Source organism: Melitaea cinxia, chromosome 21, assembly GCF_905220565.1.
Source record: "Melitaea cinxia chromosome 21, ilMelCinx1.1, whole genome shotgun sequence".
NCBI classification, from domain to species: domain Eukaryota; kingdom Metazoa; phylum Arthropoda; class Insecta; order Lepidoptera; family Nymphalidae; genus Melitaea; species Melitaea cinxia.
In genome coordinates, this window is record NC_059414.1 from 13102952 (window position 1) to 13125515 (window position 22564).

At 36.8% G+C, this 22564-nt stretch overlaps 4 protein-coding genes across 4 annotated transcripts; 1 reads left to right on the forward strand and 3 right to left on the reverse strand.

Annotated features, from left to right (window-relative positions):
• Window positions 1-965: 965 nt before the first annotated feature.
• Window positions 966-7882, reverse strand: LOC123663961 (trypsin, alkaline C-like). The gene is made up of 3 exons (XM_045598597.1): window positions 7776-7882; window positions 1894-2146; window positions 966-1256 (listed from the first exon to the last, which is right to left on the reverse strand). The coding sequence occupies exons 1-3, from the start codon at window positions 7880-7882 to the stop codon at window positions 966-968; spliced, it is 651 nt and encodes a 216-aa protein (XP_045454553.1).
• A 1199-nt stretch (window positions 7883-9081) lies between these two features.
• Window positions 9082-10761, reverse strand: LOC123663962. Its single transcript, XM_045598598.1, has one exon. The coding sequence runs from the start codon at window positions 10759-10761 to the stop codon at window positions 9082-9084; it is 1680 nt and encodes a 559-aa protein (XP_045454554.1).
• A 7058-nt stretch (window positions 10762-17819) lies between these two features.
• On the forward strand, window positions 17820-18408 carry LOC123663963 (transmembrane protease serine 4-like). Its single transcript, XM_045598600.1, has 2 exons — window positions 17820-17942; window positions 18106-18408. The coding sequence occupies exons 1-2, from the start codon at window positions 17820-17822 to the stop codon at window positions 18406-18408; spliced, it is 426 nt and encodes a 141-aa protein (XP_045454556.1).
• A 1248-nt stretch (window positions 18409-19656) lies between these two features.
• LOC123663964 (trypsin, alkaline B-like) lies at window positions 19657-21595 on the reverse strand. Its single transcript, XM_045598601.1, has 4 exons — window positions 21457-21595; window positions 20928-21105; window positions 20174-20429; window positions 19657-19962 (listed from the first exon to the last, which is right to left on the reverse strand). The coding sequence occupies exons 1-4, from the start codon at window positions 21593-21595 to the stop codon at window positions 19657-19659; spliced, it is 879 nt and encodes a 292-aa protein (XP_045454557.1).
• Between the last annotated feature and the right edge of the window lie 969 nt (window positions 21596-22564).

Sequence of the window (22564 nt, forward strand, 5' to 3'; positions counted from 1 at the left end):
GCGGGAAGCAACTTCGTTTTATACTATGTAATGATGATATAGGTACAAATAAATATCTGTATATGCTTAAAATGTGTTCAGTTTTACAAAATCTTAAATATCAATTTACATTTAACACAATATAAATTACTTTTAATTCATACTTCGTGTAAATAGTGCATTGTATAAAATGTTGGAAAATAATGAAAAAAACTGAAAGTAGTATTAAAAATATTTTACAAGTACGGTAACCAGAGCCATCTTGTTTTATTTGTATGGTATCAAATATCCATATTATTATTTAAGGTGACCTACACATCGTAGTTTTCAAAGTCGTTAAAAGATGGCGCTATAATGTAACTTATGAAATTGTTTTCAAAAGCACTTTTGTTATTTTAACAAAGGGGCAAACAAGCGTATCGTCCACCGGATATTATGAAGATACCGTAGCTTTAGGAACTCAACAACACCACAAGCATTACAAGCGCGATGTTGACACTGTCCTCGACTCTCCACAGGAGCTACCATACTCATCACAGGTGCACAATACTACTTGTATGGCGTGTTGTGAAGCTGTGATATTGATCGGCGTGCACAAAATATAGTAATAAAAAGTATTAAAGGATGGAATAAAACTTAAACGGACACAGTTATAAAACTTTAATTACATACAGAACTAAAACAATTTTTCAATTTAATATAATTTCTTGTAAAATAATATATATTATATACAGAACCAATGAAAGATCCACACCATTTTTGGCGTGAACTTGTGGAGGCCTATGTCCAGCAGTGGACTGTGATAGGCTGAAATGATGATGATGATGATGATGATGATTTTTAATTAAAGTGTTTATTTCAAACAAAGTCAATCAATTTAAAAAAGTATACCGTTTTTCATCGTTTAGACTAAATAATTTTACATTGAATATATTTCTAACGTTTGTTTTGTTAGTTGTTTTTTCTTTCAGAAAATAACAATGATACTATAATTTTGCAGTATCAGTAATCCACCTTGTGTAAGAGGCTACTGATGTACTGATGAGTGGAAACCTACTATTATCAGTGTCAGGACGCCAAGTGCACTCAGACACAACTCCTATGAGAATTCCTTGATACACCATCGGACCACCAAAGTTATAGAGACACGAATCTCTGTACTGATCTAATATACTTGTGCAGATCATGTTTTCAGTGACTGTAATTCCAATTCCTGCAAAACGCTGGGCACAAGATCTATTATTGATAGTGGGGAGTGTCAAGTTGCGAAGTACTATCTGAAATGTAAAAAAATATAAATAATTATAATAAAATTATGTGGTGTCACGAGATATCAGGTAGGAACGAAGTTCCTTCGGATAGTACTTATAGAAGCAACACAATTTGAAAAAAAAATGTTGAATTTTATATATTTTCTAGTTCTTGATTTTATTTTTTATTTTGTTGATTGGTTTTTAATTAAGTACAAAAAAGTATTTAGGAAATTTAGTATTTTAGAAAATAACAAATATCGTAAAATAAAATAAATCAAACAAAATGTTATAATAATAATAATAATAATAATAATTCAAACTATTAAGTGAAATAAAAAAAACATGTGTCTATTTATTTTTGTCGACAGTATAAAATTACATAAATAATTTTAAAAAAAGTTTACTAGTAATATTTTAGTTTTACAAACGTCATACAGTCGTGTGACTGATATTACGTCACTTCCGTTATATATTTTTCTTGTGGTTTTAGTATCACATTTTTTTCAGTTCGGTCGCCCAGCCAAATGTCAAGCCCAACGTAAGGAACTTCGTTCCAAAAAGTAAGGTAAGTATTTATAGTTGAGGAATCTACTAGTATCTATAAACATTATTATGGATAAGTGAAAAAATACTGTTAGTTACATTATAATTGAATACTCACAGAACTTCCCCAACCAACTAATTCAACCGGCAAATTGTCCGGTATTGTTGAACCATGGGCTACGAGGACAGCCTGCCGGATCGATGGCAATGATGGCAGTGCACGCGCTATTCTAACCACGCTGATGTCATTATCTTTTGTACTGGGACTGTAGTTTGGATGATTCGATATATTTTCAACATAAACCACCTCCCCACTGTCGAAAATACTCGAAGTTCCCGCTCTTATCCTCACTGTTCTCGGAATGTTGTGCCTGGAAGTTTTTGTAAAATTACTTCAAAGCTGACCTTTATTCTATGTTAATAAGGAATAATTGCTAATTACATATGTTACTAAGCGCAATACTAAAGAAATCGAATTCAGCCAATTCGGTGATTGATTTTCTAATTTTCCATATTTTAAATGAATAAATAATAAATAAATATTTTTTTACAACACACACACACACGGCATCTGAGTGCCTAGTGCGAGTTTTATTCACATTTCACAGAAACATGACAGAAACGCGTTTATACGTGAATATTATTTTGTGTGGAATTTAAACAGTGCAGTCTAGACGATAAAAAATAGTATACGATACAATCGTCACAGAGTCATCTAGCGGCAAACGCGAGAACTAGGTTGAAATGCCGAATTTCCCATACAAAATGAAGTAAAAATTTACGCCCGTTATTGCGAGACGTATTAGACAAAACTCGCACTAGGCACACTGTTCCTAAAGTAAGCAATCTAATGCTTGTGTTATAGTAAATATCTTATAACGTACACACGGTCGTCTGTTCCTATGGTAAGCAACTTAATACCTGTGTTATAAGTAATACTGTTATAACTATTTTTTTTTTATAAATATACATTGAAATAATACACATACATAAATACAAATATTACACCCAGGCTCACGTGGGAATCGAACCCCTAAACCGTGGAACAGAAAGCAGGGCCACTACACGCCACGGGCTAGTCAGGGATGATAACAAAATTTATCAATGTATTTAAGACTATTTTACTAGTGTAGATATAAGAAGAAAATTCTAAACACATAAACCTTGAAAACTATTATTTTTAGATGATAATTTTAATTAATATGTCTTACAGTTCAATAAAACATCGTGCTGCAGATAGTACAAATCTTGAAGTTAGAATACTTGCGCTGCAAGTATGTGTCCAGTGGTTGTTATAGGTCATGACTTCAACTTTAGTGATGTAAGGGTATTGCTCAATCGATGTAACCTGACCAACCACCCTGGCATTGATGGCATAGGTTGTTTTTGTGCCTGTAATATATAATACGGTAATAAATTGCTGGTTTCAATAATTTTGACATAGCCTTAAATAAAATAATAATTTTTACTTCTTACTCATACATCGTTTCTTATATATTATCTATAGTTCTAACTTATAAAATATATTGAAAGTATAATCCATAATCACGTCCCTATAACTTGCTGACAACGAGTTGTTATTAATCTTATCGTCTTTCTCTCTATCTAGATAGCAAAGATAAATGTTAGTGACTGTCGAGTCGCTGAGACTGTCGGTGGCTATAACAATATATAATTAAAATTATATAATAAAAATACTAGGCACTGAAATACATATATATATATATAAGCTTGCTAGAAACAGAATGGCCGTAAGAGACAAAGAAATAAAAAGCACTTGAGCGTAGTTAAGGGGGAGGGATGGTCGATTTAATGTGGACAATGCGGTTACTGGTACCATTTTTGAAGACGATATTGTACAAATATTATTATTTTATTTATTTATTCACAAAAGCTACCGTGTAGCCTTTAGTACTCCGAACAACACAGTTTGATGAGAAAAGAGGCGCTCGGATTTAGCACACACAGATTTAAATGACTTAATTATAAATGAAAAGAGTACATATTATAATATACTATATAAGTTTGTGTGAGAACATTTCGTGTTTTGGGGAATAAGTAAAGTAAACCTAGGTGTTGTCCTAAACATCAGATAAATATCTTTAAGTATTGATATAAAGCCCTTAAAGAGCAGATAAAAAGATATCTCTCTTATGTTAAGTAAATGAGTTTTTAGTCCAATATCAATCTTAATAGCCCACATCAAGATAAAAAATAAATCTAAAAAATATTAAAATTATTTAATATTTACCACATAAAAGAAATAATCCAATAATCCAAAATGGCGTCATTTTCGGACGATTATAATAAAACAAGTAATATTGATTTCGTAATTTTTATCATATCTATTCCTATCATTTTAGAATGTAGGTACATTGATAATTTGTAAAACGTTATCGACTCTTTTTAACCAACTTCAAAAAAGGAGGAGGTTACTCAATTCGACCGTATATATATATATATATACATATATATATTTTATGTATGTTCGGAGATAGCTTCTTCGTTTATGAACCGATTTTGATAATTTTTTTTTTGTTGGAAAAGAGATATTCATAGTTTAGTACCATGATAAGGATACCAGGATCTGATGATGGGATCCCAGAAAAATCGAGGGAAACTTTCAAAAATCGTTAGGGTGACTAGTAAATTTAATCATGTTTTCATTAAGCACTATAAAGCACTAGTATTTAATAAAGGTCTGGAGTCGATCTGATGATGGAGAAGAAAGATAGTCGAGGGAACTCTTCAACAATTTATAACAATTACCTTCTTTTTAACTTAATTCGTTTCTGTTGATTAGAACTTTGCACCTATATGAGTTACAAGTGCCATTAAAGTCTGATGATGGAGACGAAAGATAATCGACGGAACTTTTCAACGATTTATAGCAATTACCTGCTGTTTGAACTTAATTCGTTTCTGTTGATTAGAACTTTGCACCTATATGAGTTACAAGTGCCATTAAAGTCTGATGATGGAGACGAAAGATAGTCGAGGGAACTTTTCAACGATTTATAGCAATTACCTGCTGTTTGAACTTAATTCGTCTCTATTGATGAGAACTTTGCACCTATATGAGTTACAAGTGCCATTAAAGTCTGATGATGGAGACGAAAGATAGTCGAGGGAACTTTTCAACGATTTATAGCAATTACCTGCTGTGTGATCATCTGTGTCGCAGGACCAGGTTTGATGATGGAGCCCATAAACACTCGAAGGAATTTCTCAACAATTTACAGCAGTTACCTTTTGCTGTTTGACGACCGCTTTGATATAATGGTGCATGTGCCGTGTCGACGGCGCCTAAACACTGACGGTCGCGGGTTCTATTCCCGCTCGGAGTGGATATTTATGTTTATACAAATATTTATTTTCAGTCTAGTTGTTAATCCTTGTGGTTCTCCCAACCTAGCCTCGCTACACGCTAGGCTGTCAGTCCCGGTTGTTATTACGTACATCTGATAGCGAACTTTACTCATAGTATGTCGACGCGTTAGCACAGCGGTCACAGCACCGGCTGTTGCGCTGGCGTTAGTGGGTTCAATCCCCGCGCACGACAGACATTTGTATTGGCCATATAGATGTTTGTCATGATCTGGGTGTTTGTGCTTGTGTATTGTGTATGTTTCCGAACCCCCGAGATAAGAGAAAAAGCATCCTTGTTAGGTCTACCCATCACTAAAAATTGTAAAATAAAATAATTTTTAACAAAAACAAAAACCGACTTCAAAAAGGAAACTAAAAAGTGAAAAATAAATTTACTTAGTACAAAGTAATTCGTATTTTGATTTAGTTAATCAGAAATGATTAAATAAATATTTTATAATTTTGAAGTTGGTGCCAAGTAAATACTACAACAACCTGGCTACAATAACAAATACAAACAACACACACACAACAAACAAGTACAAAAAATATTATTAGATATGTCAAAACAATAACAGAATAATAACAGTATTCAACCTAATAGTCAATGAAACAAATTATGAAAGAAAACTGAATACAACTTACGAGTAGATACTAGAGTAGTTATTGTTTTACTTGGCACCGACTTCAAAATTATAAAATATTTATTTAATCATTGCTGATTAACTAAATCAAAATACGAATTACTTTGTACTAAGTAAATTTATTTTTCACTTTTTAGTTTCCTTTTTGAAGTCGGTTTTTGTTTTTGTTAAAAATTATTTTATAATTTTTATATTTATTGAAAATAAACAACCAAAATCAAAAACAAATTTATTCAAATAGTCTACAAAAGCACCTTTGATTCATCATCTTACAAATTAAAATTGTGTTTGCTGGCAACCGAAAAAAAAACCGACTTCAACTATATCGACAAGCTTATTGCTCTAACGTAGGTAGAGGAAAAAATAGTCAAGTAAATATGCATTATCAAAGATTACTCCAAAAGTTGTAATCAGATCTCGATGAAATTTAAATGTGACCACGTGATAAACATCGGCTTTCGATTAAATTAAAATTCATCAAAGTCGGTACCCCTAGTAAAAAGTTATGCGGTTTTTCAAGGGTTTCCCTCGATTTCTCTAGGATCCCATAATCAAATCCTGGTTTCCTTATCATGGTACCACACTTAGGATATCTCCTTACCAACAAAAAAGAATTCTCAATCGGTTCATAAACGACGAAGTTATCCCTGAACATAGATAATATATACATACATTTAAATATATACGATCGAATTGAGTAAACTTCTCCTTTTTTTAGGTCGGTTAAAAATTATTTTTAAAAGTGAGATATTAATTAACAACTGATCTGGTGTAGTGTGTCTAGGAGAGCACGTTAAACCGTCGGTCCCGGTTTTTATCATAAATACCTGATAGCGATCGTTGCTCATAGTAGGGAACATATCCGCCAAACCGCAGAGAAACAGCGTGGTGAACTAAGCTCCAATCCTTCTCTTACATTGAGAAAAAGGCCCAGTAGTGGGATGTTACAAACTGAATGCGAATGCGATATTAATTTATTCTTCATATAAACTTTACATTTATTTTCAGGCAATTGCAATGGTTTGGAATTCTGTCCAATAATTCAGTTGTTAATGTAACTTTCATCACCTATTAGCATAAATAGCTATGCATGGCTATATCTATTAGGAACAATTTCGTCGGCCAATGGTCGTTTTTAACCGACTTCCAAAAAAGGAGGAGGTTCTCAATTCGACTGTATTTTTTTTTTTTTTATGTATGTTACATCAGAACGTTTGACCGGGTAAACCGATTTCGACAAATTTTGTTTTAATCGAAAGGTGGTGTGCGCCAATTGGTCCCATTTAAATTTATTTGAGATCTAACAACTACTTTTCGAGTTATATCTAATAATGCGTTTTTACTTGACGCTTTTTTCGTCGACCTACGTTGTATTATAGCACATAACTTTCTACTGGATGTACCGATTTTGATAATTCTTTTTTTGTTAGAAAGGGGATATCCCTAGTTTGGTACCATGATAAGGAAACCAGGATCTGATGATGGGATCCCAGAGGAATCGAGGGAATCTCTCGAAAATCCGCAATAACTTTTTACTGGGTGTACCGATTTTGATAATTTTTAATTTAATCGAAAGCTGGTGTTTATCATGTGGTCACATATAAATTTTATCGAGATCTGATAACTACTTTTTGAGTAATCTTTGATAACGCGTAGTTACTTGAATATTTTTCGTCGTTCTACGTTGTATTACTTGTCGATGTAATTGAAGTCGGTTTTTTTTTCGTTTGCGAGTAAACACAATTATTAATTTTAATCTAAGCTTTATTTCTTTTACTTAAATCATCATCATCATTGGCCTCAATCCGTCTGTTGCAGACGATTTAAACAGTGTCAGCTTGAGTTAATTACACAGCTCTTTTCGTGACTAAATAAGCCGATACGTGAGCGACAACCTTTGCCACACGCCCTGCAGGTAAACCGGGTGGTGTCAGCGACGGAAGAAGCTTGTTGTTGTCGCGTTCTTCTTGCCGCTAAAGTCTCAAACCAAGCTTGATCGTGTATCTTGCGTCCGTCCACAACAACTTTACGCCATCCGTCACGACTCTCGGCAACTGCTTCCCAGTTTTGGTGGTCGATACCAAAGGCGTGCATATCTCGTTTAGCGCAATCCTTAAACCGTAGCATGGGCCTCCCCAAGTTACGTTTTGCGTTTGCTACAGCACCAAGCAAGATCAGGCAGGCAGGCGCGAGGGCTCCATTCGATGCACATGCCCTAGCCAACGCAACCGCTTCTGCTTGAGTAACGCTGTGAAGCTAGGCAGCTGTGCAATATTAAGAACCCGCTCGTTGGTAACTCTGTCCTCCCAGGATATGCCCAAGATGTTACGAAGACAGCGCATATGGAAGGCGTTTAGTCGACGTTCTTGTTTCGCGTACGTCGTCCAGGTTTCAGCTCCGTAAGAGAGAATACTCAAGATGCATGCCTGATAGACGATCATCTTGGTACGCGTGGTAAGATGTTTGTTTTTCCATACTCTCGTATTAAGCTGCCCGAAGGTGGTCGCCGCTTTGCCGATACGAATATCGATCTCCGCATCAAGCGAGAGATTGTTCGACACGGTAGACCCTAGATACGCAAACTTGTTTACGACAGCCAGGGGCACGCCATCCAACGTAATTTTCGGTATTTTCGTGCTTCCCTGCACCATCACAACGGTTTTTTTGGCATTTATCGTCATTGAGAACAGTGCACACGCCCGGGCGAACCTGTCCAATATGGTCTGAAGCTCGAGAGCGGAGTCAGCGACAAAAGCTGCGTCATCGGCAAATAAGAGGCTGTCTACAAAAATGTCCTCGCGATTACGCTTGGATTTGAGAAGTTTTGTGATGTTATAGAGCTTCCCATCCGTCCTCGTATAAAAATGGATACCCTGTTGGTCATTGCCGAACGCTTCTCTTAAGAGTAATGAAAAGAATATACCAAACAGGGTAGGGGCCAATACGCAGCCCTGTCGTACACCTCTACGCATCTCGAACGGACCGGATGTGTTTCCGTTGAATATGACAGAACCTTTCATATCTTTATGGAAGCATTTCGTCAGGCTCAGAAGTTTTGATGGACACCCAATGCTTTCAAGTCCGTTATATAGTCCATCTCTGCTAACCGTATCGAAAGCCTTATTCAGGTCAACGAACGCCACAAACAGAGGTATGTTCTGCTCCCTACTCTTCTCCTGTATTTGTCGGAGCGTAAACACCATATCGATTGCGGAACGCTGTGCACGAAACCCGCACTGTGATTCCGGATACACACGATTAGCTAGTTTCTGGATTCGCCCAAGAACCACTCGTCAAAAAAGCTTGCCTACTATGCTTAGTAAGGATATCCCACGGTAGCAGTTACAATCGCCGCGGTCGCCTTTACCCTTATATAAAGTTATGATGTTAGCGTCGCGCATATCTTGCGGTATGTATCCTTTTTCCCAGCATTTCCACAATAGATTGTGCAGAACAGGTAATATACACTTGAGTCTGATTATTTCGGCGTGGGTGCCATCGCTGCCGGAGCTTTTGCCGCATTTTAGCTGCTTGACAGCTTTGAGCAATTCCTCTACAGTAGGCGGATCGTCTAGCTCCTCCCAGGTGGCCAGTTTCGGCATGTTATGCACAGCCTCCCGCTGAACGTCCACTGGTTGTGAATATAGACCGGTGTAATATTCCACCCATCTCGACATTTGCCTCAGGCTATCTGATATAATAGTGCCATCAGCTTCTTTTAGTGGAGCTGTCTTCTTAATAACTGGCCCTAAAGCGGTTCTGATTCCTGAGTAAACGCCGCCAAAATTACCCGTGTCTGCGCAAGATTGAATGCTCATACAGAGGTCGTTCCAGTAAGCGTTAACAAAGTGCCGCGTACTACGTTGCAAATTTGCTTTAGCAATTCTAAGCTCATCGGATGATTTCGGACAGGGGTTTTTTCGGTAGTTTAGAGCTGCCTTACGTTTGGAATCCAGCAGAGGTTGAAGTTGCTGGATGTTGTCAATAAACCAGTCCTGTGATTTAGTATCCTGGTGGCCAAACACTTCACAAGCTGTTGTTGTTAGGAGTCGTTTGACTTTACTCCACTCTTCATCTACAGACATAGAAGCATCCCAGGAAGCGGTTTCGCTGCGAACCGAAGTCTCATATTTTTGGACCATCTCATCGTCTCTGGTATTTTGAAGAGCAATTCGTCTTCTACCGAACGGCCTGGATGAGTGGATCTTTTTTTTTACGACGGCAATACACGCCACGACGAGGGAGTGGTCTGTTTCGCATTCGGCGCTGTGAAAGGTACGTGTGTGAAGTGTTTCGCCCAGGTCGCTCTTTCTAGTGAGTATTAGGTCAAGTTGATGCCAATGACCAGAGCGTGGATGTCTCCAGGAAACCTTACTTGATGGCTTTCCCTTGAAGTAGGTATTGGTAACGCAAAGTGAGTGTCTTGAAGAGAATTCGAGCAAGCGTTGCCCGTTCTCGTTGATCTTACCAACGCCATGGGTGCCAATACATTCTGGCCACGCACTGTGATTTTGGCCGACGCGAGCATTTAAATCACCCAAGATGTAAAGGCGGTCTCGGGGTTTTACTTTCTGTATCACAGATTCAAGTTGGTCGTAGAACTGACTTTTGGCTTCATCGGTTGCCATCAACGTTGGAGCGTAGGCGGAGATGATTGTAATAAAACCGCACTTGGTATTTAGACGCAACACCATAACACGCTCCGACACACCGTGTGGTGTTTCTATGGATGACAGGAGGTCGTTTCTTACCGCAAAGCCAACACCATGCTCGCGAACGGCTTCAGTGTCTTTACCTTTCCAGAAAAATGTATAATTTTTTTCACGAATGGATCCCTCACCAGGCAGTCTCGTTTCTTGCAAGGCACATAATGATACACCCAGCCGACAGAGCTCCATATCAATCACTGCGGTTTTACGCGGATCTTGTACGTTCTGTAAATCTCCGCAGGTGTTCGGGAGACCTGTCCTCATAGTACGGACATTCCATGTCGAAATGCGCATGGCAGTGTTATGTTGGTTCTTTGTTTTTTTATTATTATTTTGACCTTTATCCGCAGGTGTGCTAGATAACGGCGCCAATTATCCAGATATAGTCTGGTGCTCCCTACACCCTAAAGGAACAAACCAGCACCGAGACGGATCGGTACCCTACTGGCCGGGGGCTGCCCAGCTTGAAGCGGGCGGTAACCAATCAGTGGGCCTTCGATGGACCCTCCCACTGACGAGAGCGACCCCTAGCGCCCGCGCTTACGTCCATACGCGCGGACTTAAAACTGGTAACTGCCACTCCCCGTGTTATTTTCCACGAAGCTGAGCTGACGTGGGTGGAGTATCCTCTCCACAGACAGACACTGTGTCGCCTAGGACATTCTTAAGGAAAACGCAGAGTTGCCTAAGCTCTGCGCCACCCTCTCGACCTCACTGGCGAGGCCCACAAGAACGACGAGTCGATACGTGTGGAGCCAGTTTGGCTGCAGGGGTCTTTCGCATTTAGAGCTATGCCACGAATGCCTGACGGAGACCCCGTTCCGGGTTTCAAGTGAAGTTTTCCTTCTCCAGGACCCTGATAATTTTGAGCCAGGTTAATCCCTCGGTCGCCTTTTACGACCCCCACGGGAAGAAAGGGGGTGGTGCTATTCTACTCTGCCGGCAGCACACGGCCAACTTACTTTTACTTAAATATAGTTGTATTAATTTATATAAAACCAAGTAGGACAAGAATTGGATTTTATTATTCTTTGATATGTTTTCTGTGACAATTTCATATTTTTTTTCTTTTCTGCCTTTATCACATACATGTCATATTCCTATTTGAAAGGCCGGTAACGCGCCTGCTAAATCTTTGATGTAGCAGGTGTCTGTGGATGTTGTTTTCACTTACCACCAGGTGAGCCAACTGTCCGTTTGCCCTCTCTTCTCTGTTGCCCCCTCGTTAAAAAAAAGAAACGAGAACTTACACTTAACACTTCTTTAGCAATAGGCCTGTACCGTGTCTTAGATATTACGAAACGTAACTGACTATGAGAGAAAGAGACAAAATGTGGCCTCGCCTGATCGTACTTTTCGTCACGCTCTTACATTCTCGCATTTACCAGCTACCATTTACCACTTACCACTCCCCAAGTCAAGCATGAGTAAAGAAGTTTTACTTCACAAGTACATATATCATTTGTCACTGACGTAGTGCGATTCTCTCATGTCACGGTTAAAATGATTTCACTATCATTGACAACACAATGTCACTCGATCAACTGAGTGCCTAGTGCGGGTTTTGTTTAATCCGTCTCGCAATAACGAGCGTAAACTTTTCCTTCATTTTGTATGGGAAATTCGGGATTTCAACCTAGTTCTCGCGTTTACCGCTAGATGACTCTGTATCGATTGTATCGTATACTATTCTTTATTGTCTAGGCTGCACTGTTTAAATTCCCATACAAAATAATCTTCACGTATAAACACGTTTCTGTCATGTTTCTGTGAATAAAACTCGAACTAGGCACTCTGTTTTATGTCTTTCCTTTACTTTAGACATGATGAGATGCGCGCGTTGTAAAAAGAACGTGTAATTTTCTGTTGCAATTCCTGCTAACTGGGTGATCGGAATCAATATTGATTAAAAAAAAACGCTCCTCGTTAAGTTTTTGGAATTCTTCAGAATTTCAGTTTTTGCGTAACATAGTTAAATTTTAACTGAGGTAGGGCACAGCAGGAATTTCCTGCTCAAAATATGGAGCAGCCTGACTGGGGTAGTACCTCGACCTTACAGAAGACTACAGCTAAATAATACTGTTTTTAAGCAGTATTGTGTTCCTGTTGGTGAGTGAGGTGACCAGAGCTCCTGGGGGGATTGGGGATTGGGTCGGTAACGCGCTTGCGATGCTTCTGGTGTTGCAGGTGTCTATAAGCTACGGTAATCGCTTACCATCAGGTGAGCCGTACGCTTGTTTACCGACCTAGTGACATAAAAAAAAAAAAAAAAATCCTTTATTAGAGAATGACGTTTAACAAAAATATATTATAAACACGTGATATGATTTGCGCTGTTAACCTATCTAAAATAAACACCCACTTGAGATATATTTCCGCGAGTGGTTAAACAAGGGTTTGGCAAGTAGATTTGTGTAGGCAATGGTATATTTCGCAAAAAATATCGATTCATTGCCTATAATATGCAGTTATTTTGATTTTCATACCATACGAGGAGATACAAATAATAATTCTATTAGACATCTTTTAAGACCCATTTTACTTTGTTTTAATAATAATCGTAATTTTTATTGGTTTATTGGTCTAGTCACTAGTGTCGTAAGAATAGATGGCCGTTGGAGCAGACGTATCCTGGTGTGTTGGCAAACGCTGTGTGAGGACGCCCTTCGACCCGCCGCGGCGCACCGTACCGACGTTCTACGTAAAATTGCCTGTGGAGGATACTCATCTATTGCGGAAAACCGGATGTTTGACGCGAACTTGGCGAGGCCTATGTCCAGCAGTGGACTGCGCTAATTTAGCTGAAGTGGGAATAGAAAAACAAAAAATAACAAGCTGTCAGTTACAGTGACATACTAACAAAATGATCAACTTATCGCCTAACAGAAACAGAAAGGTAAAATCGAAAATGTCGTAAATCGCCCATTGACTTATTAGTCAAAAAAGCCGATTAAATTTAGAAGGATTCTTTTTTCGATTGACTGTTATCACTGGGGATGTACGTGATGTAACAGTGCTTTTTTAATCCCACAATTTGTAATAACAATATTTTTTATTGTATACCAGAAAAAAGAATTAATTACAAAAAGGAGGGATTAACTGAGGGCACAGCAGTATATCTTGCTCAAAAGTCTCAGCAAGAATCCAACGGCAAATTTACGTAGATCTTAAGTCGAATAATAAGTTTCCACTTTTTATAGCGTTATTAGTGCTTGATGTAAGTATACTTCTAATGTACGAACCCCTACAAGAAAGCATGTTACTGCAGTAACACACAGCGATGTTAAATAACATATACCGTATATTAAACAAACTGATAGTGTTCTAGTAGAAATTATCATTGAATGCTGTAATGATAGCATTAGATAGAATAAAAGTTACAGCACGCAGATTATTTGTATCATTAAAATCGTTCGAATATGACGCTATTTCGGATTATTGGAATTTTTCTTTTCTGTGGTAAATATGTAACAATTTTTTTAAATATTAGTTGTATGTTACCGTTATTTTAGATATCATTTACTCATACAGATTATTGAGAATTTTATCGTAATAACAAGTATAGTTAGTAGAATTACCTAGATAAATAAATTGACATACTTGTCATACAAACTTTAAACACCTATTTCTTTTCTCTAAACGTACAATTTTTCGAAATCCATTCTTTCGAATCCATTTTGTGGACATCTACTAACTAAAAAGTTGTAGCACTTGTAGCACGAAAAATGAAGGACCTTCATTCAAACTTTTCGCAAGCCTCGCCCTAGGAACATTTTAATATGGTTTATTGCAAAATTCAATAAAACACACAAACAGCAATACAAATTATAAACTACCTTCGTGTAAAATGTCAAGTTTAAAGTGCAAAAAATTAAGTGTAATTATAAAATCTTTCCAGATCACTTAGACATTTTTAATCCTGCTCTGTGGCAAAATTCGTTCTTAAGATGTCTTCTAACTGTCAACCCTGCCAAATTTTAAGCTTTTAGTACAAAAATTTATAACTTTCATACAAGCTTGCGAGAGCCCTTAGAACACCTTAATTCGGGCTTGTCGTTACACTCATTTTTAGCAGACGTTTACTAAGTATAAACTCAACAAATTTTATAAATGCACGTCAAGCGGTTTTCGAATGTAAAATGAACTGATATATTCTGAAATAATTTTGGCTGGTGCCTTTCCTTCCGTTAATATAATCAAATAAATAAATATAATCTACGAATATTACAGTCAGACAATAATAATATTAACAAGACAATCTAGCATTATCCTAGTTGAATATTTTTGAAGTAAAATTTCTTTAGGCGCATGAGGGTAATATTTTTACGGTTGTAACGGCAACGTTTTGATGAAACGGCAACGTTTTTGTCGATGGAACGAAAATCTAAAGCTTTAGATTTGTATAAATATAAACGAGACTTAAAATGAGTTTGTCAAAGAAGTTTCACTTCTGACACGTGTATTTTGTACGCACGCACTTTTTTTTTAATCACTCAAGTAGGTTTTGAAATGATCTATTACAAACAAATAAGATCCCATTACAAAACAAAATACAGTAAAACAAGTATTTCCTCGTAGTATAGACATTATTATAACTTCAAATTCTAAAATAAATTCTTTGTGAACTTCCTAATCTATTATGGTCTTTCCTAAAGAGATCGTTCTTCTAGTGATGCTGTATTGGTATATCATTATTAAGAATTTTTGTTCTTCTTTATTACGGAATGAAAAATATTATTATCATATAACTAAATACTTAAGCTATGTCTCAATTTTTCTTGAGTGGTTATTATAAATAAAAATAAAAATAAATATTTACAACATACACACACGGCCGTCTGTTTCTGAAGTAAGCAACTTAATGCTTGTGTTATAGGTAACAGCCGACTGGTATAGCTACATATATTTTTTTGGATAATCACATAAATAAATATATATGTTACACCAAGGCTCGGGGTGGGAATCGAACCAACAACCCCAGAGCAGAAAGCACTACAAACTGCGCCAACGGGCTAGTCAAAATATATAATGTATAATATATTGGGTACCCCCTACCTAATTTCCCTCCTACCTAGCTACGCCCATTGTGTATCATCATTTGACGTTATCGTCAGATGGCCCGAGATAATGATTTCACTGACGAATTGGCAATTTAGATTACAAAAGATTCATACAAAACACTATTTTATTTATATGTTTATTTAGTGTACCGAGAGTGATGTTAGATGAGATTACCATTGAATTATTGTTGCAAACGATTCAGCCTAAGCATCCCACTGCTGGGAATAGGATTCTTTCTCCATGTAGGTGAAGGATCGAAGCTTAATCCATCACGCTGCTCCATTGCGGGTTGGCGGATATGTTCCCTAGTATGAGTAATGTTTGCTATCAGGTATCTGTGATAACAACCAGGACAGATGGGTTAACGTGCTCTCCGAGGCACAGTGGGGAGACCCACAAGGAAAGACATCCAAACCGGGAAGAAATATTTGTACAAGTACAATTATCCACCCGATGGAAGGGAATCGAACTCATAAACCGTCGGTTTTTTAGGAGACTACTCTCGCCTATATATACAAGAGCGGTTGTTTAATTTTTATTAAAGCAAAATTTTTCTATAAATTTGATAAGACTATTAATGTGTTTGAAAGACCTTATTTTGTGTTTTAATCTTTCCTGTGCATTAAAAATTATATCTTGATTTAGAACTGAGATGATTTTGACTTATGGCGTTTTTTAGTTTAGTCTCAAGTGTGTCTTTGCACGCTTTGTGAACTTATGGAAAGCAAATAAAAAACAATTCATAATTCAAAATAGAAAATAGACGATTAGATTTTAGGCATTATTGTCAAATGATTAAAGTTGATTTTTAATACACGAAAAAGTTTTCATTAAAAAGACCTGTCCGCCGATAAAGCGATAGACCCTGCATCTTTTTTTAATTAATGTATAATATATAAAATATTGGTACATGTTTTCACATTAGATTTATTTAAAACTATTTTGTCGGGCAATTCGAGCGATATGATCTTTGAGACTTTTTTTAACCTTTTTAAAACACACATATCTTATAAACAAGCTAGCAAGTTACCTAACCTATATTGTATTTTTCAGGTACTGCAGCCGTCTCATCCATCAATCGAGACGGTACTGTTACAACCCTTGATTTACACCCCTATATCGTCCAAGTGGAAATTGTCAATGAGAATCGAGAATGGTTGACTTTCTGCAGTGCCAGTATTTTAACTGCAAGATTTGTATTATCAGCAGCACGGTGTTTTAGTGAACCGTAAGATTTATGAATTTACACAATAATCCAAAAAAAAATATTATTTTGGTAACATGGGCCGCAGTGGAGCAAGGTGGGGTAATCGCTGCTGAATACTATTCAGACTTGGGGTCAATTTCGTCGTAGGTTACTATCAGATATTATTGCAGCTTGTCTAATAGTGAAACAGACAAAACATATCAGATAAATAATTTCAACTCATGGTTTACCGTTACCACTTCAGCCAACCGCATTCCCCTGCTGGACATAGGCCTCCAGGTTCCCGCCAGACATTATAGCGCGTACTCATGTGTTTTGCCTATAGTCACCACGCTAGGCAGACATGGTAGTGACCGCAGGGCTGGATTTGTTAACCGTTACGCGACAAATTTATCTGAAACGTTATATGTAGCCGCTGTAATTGGTATATATTAAAATCACTTAATCTTTTGTTTCGCCTTCTTTGCTTTTTTCGTTATTACTCTTGAGTAAAATTAATAATTGCTTCTTTTTTATAAATGCAATACAGAAACAACGTACGAGTTTTCTTTCAACTAAAATCAGTGATCCTCTGTTATCAGTCTTTTATACACTACCAAGGGTGCAAACAAGTGTACGGTCCGCCTAATAGTAAGCAGATACCGTAGCTTATGGACGCCAGCAATACCAGAAGCATGCAAGTGTATCGCCAACCCTAACGTAAGGGGTTACTTTCGCCAAGAACTCTGAATACCTTTCTTACCAAAGGCACACAACGCTATTTAAGAGTAACATTACTTATAGCTGTTCTTCTGTTATGTTGAGGTACTTCCCCAGTTGCTCTGTTCCAAATTTTGGGCAAGTTATTTTTCCATGGTCATACCCTACCTGCATAATTTCTATTCATCGTTGAAGTGACACCACTGCAATTTTTTTTGTTAGGAAACTGATTGAAGATCATATAAGAATAAGAGCGGCAGCCGAAAAACTTAACAGATTTGGTAAGATAATCTATATTGAAAAAATTGTCAATCATCCTGACTACTGTAACAGGACAAAACATAATGACATCAGCATGGTTAAATTAACTAAACCACTGACATCTTCGAAATGGGTTCAGCAGGCCACCGTCGTGAAATATGGTGCAAACATTCCCGACAATTTGCCGATCGATTTGATCGGATGGCGAAAAATTGACGTAAGTCTTTATGATATTATGGCCAGAATGAAAAAATAAATAAATAAACCCCTCACACCCAACGGTTCCCACTAAAAATAAGTTGTTTTTTTTTTTAATTTCTTACTTTATTTTCTTTATCTGTTTATTTTGTAATGGAAGTCTTCTTAACGTTTTGTTTTAGAAAACACTTCGTAACTTGACAGTCCAAACTATCAACAATAAAGTTTGTGCCCAGCAGTTAGAGAAATCTGGATTCGATGTGACCGAAAACATGATCTGCTCGAGAGTATTAGTAGCTGGCGGACACTCGTGCCCTTATCAAGTTGGAGGTCCAGTATTCTATAAACGTGTCCTTATTGGAATTATGTCTGAGTGTAATAGGAATTATGTCGGCAACGGCACCCAATCACTTCTTGTTAGTACATCAGTAACTTCTTTCACTAATTGGATTATTGAAACGGCTCGTTTAAGAGCTCAGAGCTAAGAGCGTTTGAGAGCTCGTTCGTACGCTTGTTGCCTCATTCGCGTAGTATTTCTTGAAGGTGTTGAAGAGTAAGAGAATGATGGTGATCAAATTAATCATTTTAATTCAGATGATCTGTCTTGTTTGTTTAAAATTTTATCCCACCAAAACCATTGTCATCAAAAATGCTATATATCTCGCTATTAATACAAGTGTTGTGACTCAAATTTGTCGAATATGACAACACTATACTCAAACTTAAAATTCAAGCCCCACAAGTCATTAAAACCGTCGTTTGAATATTGCAAAAAAATGAATTAAGGATGAGTCATCTTAAGTTGCGATCAACAGTGATCAAGGAAGAAAGAGCCCCTTCGCGCAGTATTTCGAGTTGAGACGTTATTACTAGATTAGCTGACTAAAATTTATAGTTTTAATTTGATTTAATACATTATTGTTGCTTAAAACCTAAACATGACATTTTATTATTTCTAGTTTTACACAAGCATGATTTAAAACAATAGTTCTACTTACGACACTACTTTTGCTCCAGTTAAATTTTTTTTGAAATATATTTTGGTACAGAATTGTTGAATAGAATTTGTTTAGTATAAAAAACATTTAGTGATAAAATCGAGTTGTCAATTATTATAGGATTAGATTAGGATTCATGTATTATACGACTAAAGAAAGGAATATCAATTAGGAAACAAAGGTGTAGCTAAAGCTGATGTATAAACTTCAATATTTAGAGACGTAAATAATAAAAAAGCAAGTCAACACAATTTCTTTATTGTTATTTACAAAATAAACTGCGTCATATGTCCGCTCTAATTTGTTTGCCTATTTCACAGTTTTTGCAACGATTATTTACTGATAAAGACTTAAATATATGACTTTGGAATTCCGTGCCCAGTAATATTCGTCAAACAGAGTCAATAAATATTTTCAAGAATCATTTGCAGAAGTACTACATATCTCTTACATTGTCTTAAATGAGTTATCTATTGGTATATTGTTTCTATGTGTATATTTGTATTTATCGTGTGATATATGAATATTATATAACTATATTTAGTATTTTAAGTTGATTTGTTTATCTGTATTAAATTACTCGGCACTTTTTCTTAAATTAGTATCATTAATGGTTGCTCGGCAGAGATCGCTATAAGCGATAAAGCCATCTTTGCATACTTATTTGTTCTGTTAATGGTTCTAAGTTGTATTGTTTTTGTGTTCAATAAAGTTTTAATAAATAAAATATAGCGTTTAAACAGCCGTAGCGACGATCCAGTCTGAAAACATTGCGACATTAGTGTTTAGACTTGGGAAATTACTGTTTCCACAATCTTCACTTCCATATATTACTCCAATTGTCACATTTCCGTAATATAATGGACCACCGTAGTCACCAAAACAGGCTCCTCTTCCATTAACATTGAGAAGACCAGCGCAGACTATTTCTTGACCTAAAGGAGGCCAGTCTAATGCTTCTCTGTAACGTTCAATGCAGACCTGTCGGTTCACTGTTTGGACGTTGACATAACGTAGGACATCGGAAGTTTCACCCATAAACTATAAAAAATAAATCGATTACAAAAACCATTATCAAACATATAGAAATATATGTGCATACGTACAAAAAGAAAAAAAAAGTGAGAGTAACTTTTGATTTTCTATTAGTGTACCATGTTATCTAAATTTAAATTTGTTATTGTTTAACTCACAATTATTGTGAGCATAAGTTGAATAGATTTATATCTGAAAAATTGTAATATAGCCTTACCTGAGTTTGGCCCCAACCAGCTTGTGTAACGGGAAGACCATCTGGAATTACTGCTCCCTGTGGTGGAATAGCGGTGCGTTGGACAGCAGGAGTAAAAGTTAGCGCAGTAGCCAACCTAGCGATAGCTATATTATCGACGTAACTGTTTTCCAAATTGCCTGGATTAATGATAACCCTATCGAGGTAATGCATAGCGCCACCAACGCCACGTTGCGTTGCACCAACCCTGAAGCGTTGAAGTCTAGTGTCGCGATATCTGAGGAACAAGAGTTTTCTTTGAATTGAATTTTAGTGTATCAATGAAATATGATTTTATTTAAACAAATAGACATTCTCAACTGCAAACAATCATGCTTTTGTTTCTTGGCCACTAAAATGTATCTCTGACATTATCAAAAGTAAAACTTCGAAATATACGAGAAGAAATCTAGTAACTTCTAAGCATAAGCCTATAACCGTTCAACTCTTGGTCTTATGACTTTATTAAGTTTGATACACAACACACACTACCAGTTTTTTTTTTTACTTATTATTACTAAATTTTTATTTCAGGTAGCTTATGACCTATGTAAAATTCTACATAATACAATTTACGGGAAATACAAATTAAACGCAATACAAATGTATACAATGAAATGAAAATAAAGTTAGATTTTTAAATAAAAACAATTACATTAATATTTATGAAACTTAGCTGACCCCAAATTTGTTTAAATCTCCAAAATGTCGATTTAAATGTTAAAAATATAATTACCCTCTAGATAAACAAGAAGCAGATGTAAGAATATGCCTGGACGTAATGATCACGCCTCCGCAATCTTGGTGCCATGATTCGGTAACGGAGTTCCGGGCATCAATTTGCACGATGCTCGGAAAGTTCTCGATGGTGGTGGTCTCACCGCCGACAATACGGGATGATGAAGCTGTTGCTCCTGTGAATTTAAAATCGACTGATGATGGATGGTGACTTAGCACGTATATCCCACAGCTTGTCAAATGCCACTTTCCCCAAACAACTTAATTCACCACTTTTGTTGAGGAATAATAGAAGCACACACACACATATTTGGACCCACCTAAACGCACTAGTGATGTAACGAATATTTGCAATTTTTAGGGATTCCATTTTTGTGGATTATGCCTTCGATCCTTTCCCTAGATGGAGAAAGAGCCTTGACGATAAGCTTAGATATTGGTAAGCCCTTTTATCGGGTCTGACACAATGCTCTTTTTCCGAAGTTACCATCTTACGCTCTAACCGAGAAATTAGGCACTTAGGTAACCAGTTTTCTTGATGTTTTCCAGTTTTCTTGTCCAGTCCAGTTTTCTTGGTGTAACATCGAGGTTGCTGTCAATGGAGTGTACTCGGAAACCATACCCATTAACTCTGAGCAACTCAACAGTCGGGGATCTAGCCTGCATTGTTTATTTTACACAGCAACGCAGTATATTTCCCAAAATCTGGAGCAATCCATCTGGGGTTGTACCATAATTTTACCAAAGATCACAGCTGAATAGCACTAATCTCAAGTAGTGTTTCGTTCAAGTGGCAAGTGGTGTGAGCTTTTGAGGCCTTTCACAAGTTAGGGTAAGATGAATTAAGGTAAGATCAACAATGTGCTTGCTGTAATGGACTGATTTCTTATCCTACATTAACACATCCTTACATTTTATTCGTTAACTACCCTCACATTTTGCCCCCTTAAATTAAGGAAACAAATGAAATTATTTGTAATACAGTCTAAATAATCAAACATTAATCAAGAATCAAAAAGTCAAGTAATTCCGCGTTATCGAAGATCAATGAAAAAAATAGTCATTATATCAAGATCAAATTTAAATAGGACTACAAAGCGAAGATCGGCTTTCGATTTAAACAAAAGTCATCAAAATCGGTATACCCCGTGAAAAGTTATGTGGTACAAAACAACGTAGGTCGACGAAAAAATAGTCAAGCAAATACGCATTATTAGATATTACTGAAAAAGTATTTGTTAGATTAAATATTACACTGACGACCGCCAGTATACTACTTAACCCAATTGTTCGTGTTCGTGTTGTAATAATCACGGACGATTTGATAGGTTGATGAAAGATAAGGAAGATGGCGGTTGCGCAGTCCTTGTGGGTCTCCCCACCGTGCCTCGGAGAGCACGTTAAGCCGTCGGTCCCGATTGTTATCATGTACACCTGATAGCGATCGTTACTCATAGTAGGGAATATATCCGCCAACCCGCATTGGAGCAGCGTGGTGGATTAGGCTCTGATCCTTCTCCTACATGGGGAAAGAGACCTATGCCCAGTAGTGGGATATTACAGGCTGAAGCGAAGGAAGTTGATCGACGCGGTTGAGGTAACAATCTCAATAGACTCTTAAGATCGAAGAAATGG

What these genes read in the sequence shown, in the direction of transcription:
- LOC123663962 (XM_045598598.1), bottom strand. Translation starts at nt 10,761, where the DNA reads ATGAGGACAGGTCTCCCGAACACCTGCGGAGATTTACAGAACGTACAA.
- LOC123663961 (XM_045598597.1), bottom strand. Translation starts at nt 7,882, where the DNA reads ATGCACGCCTTTGGTATCGACCACCAAAACTGGGAAGCAGTTGCCGAG. An exon ending in AAGATACACGATCAAGCTTG is followed by an intron (nt 2,147 to 7,775) that starts GTTTGAGACTTT and finishes AAAAACTTCCAG; the next exon opens with GCACAACATTCCGAGAACAG. An exon ending in TAGTTGGTTGGGGAAGTTCT is followed by an intron (nt 1,257 to 1,893) that starts GTGAGTATTCAA and finishes TTTACATTTCAG; the next exon opens with ATAGTACTTCGCAACTTGAC.
- LOC123663964 (XM_045598601.1), bottom strand. Translation starts at nt 21,595, where the DNA reads ATGCAGGCTAGATCCCCGACTGTTGAGTTGCTCAGAGTTAATGGGTAT. An exon ending in GCTTCTTGTTTATCTAGAGG is followed by an intron (nt 20,430 to 20,927) that starts GTAATTATATTT and finishes CTTGTTCCTCAG; the next exon opens with ATATCGCGACACTAGACTTC. An exon ending in CTGGTTGGGGCCAAACTCAG is followed by an intron (nt 19,963 to 20,173) that starts GTAAGGCTATAT and finishes TATTTTTTATAG; the next exon opens with TTTATGGGTGAAACTTCCGA.
- LOC123663963 (XM_045598600.1), top strand. Translation starts at nt 17,820, where the DNA reads ATGGTTAAATTAACTAAACCACTGACATCTTCGAAATGGGTTCAGCAG. An exon ending in TCGGATGGCGAAAAATTGAC is followed by an intron (nt 17,943 to 18,105) that starts GTAAGTCTTTAT and finishes GTTTTGTTTTAG; the next exon opens with AAAACACTTCGTAACTTGAC.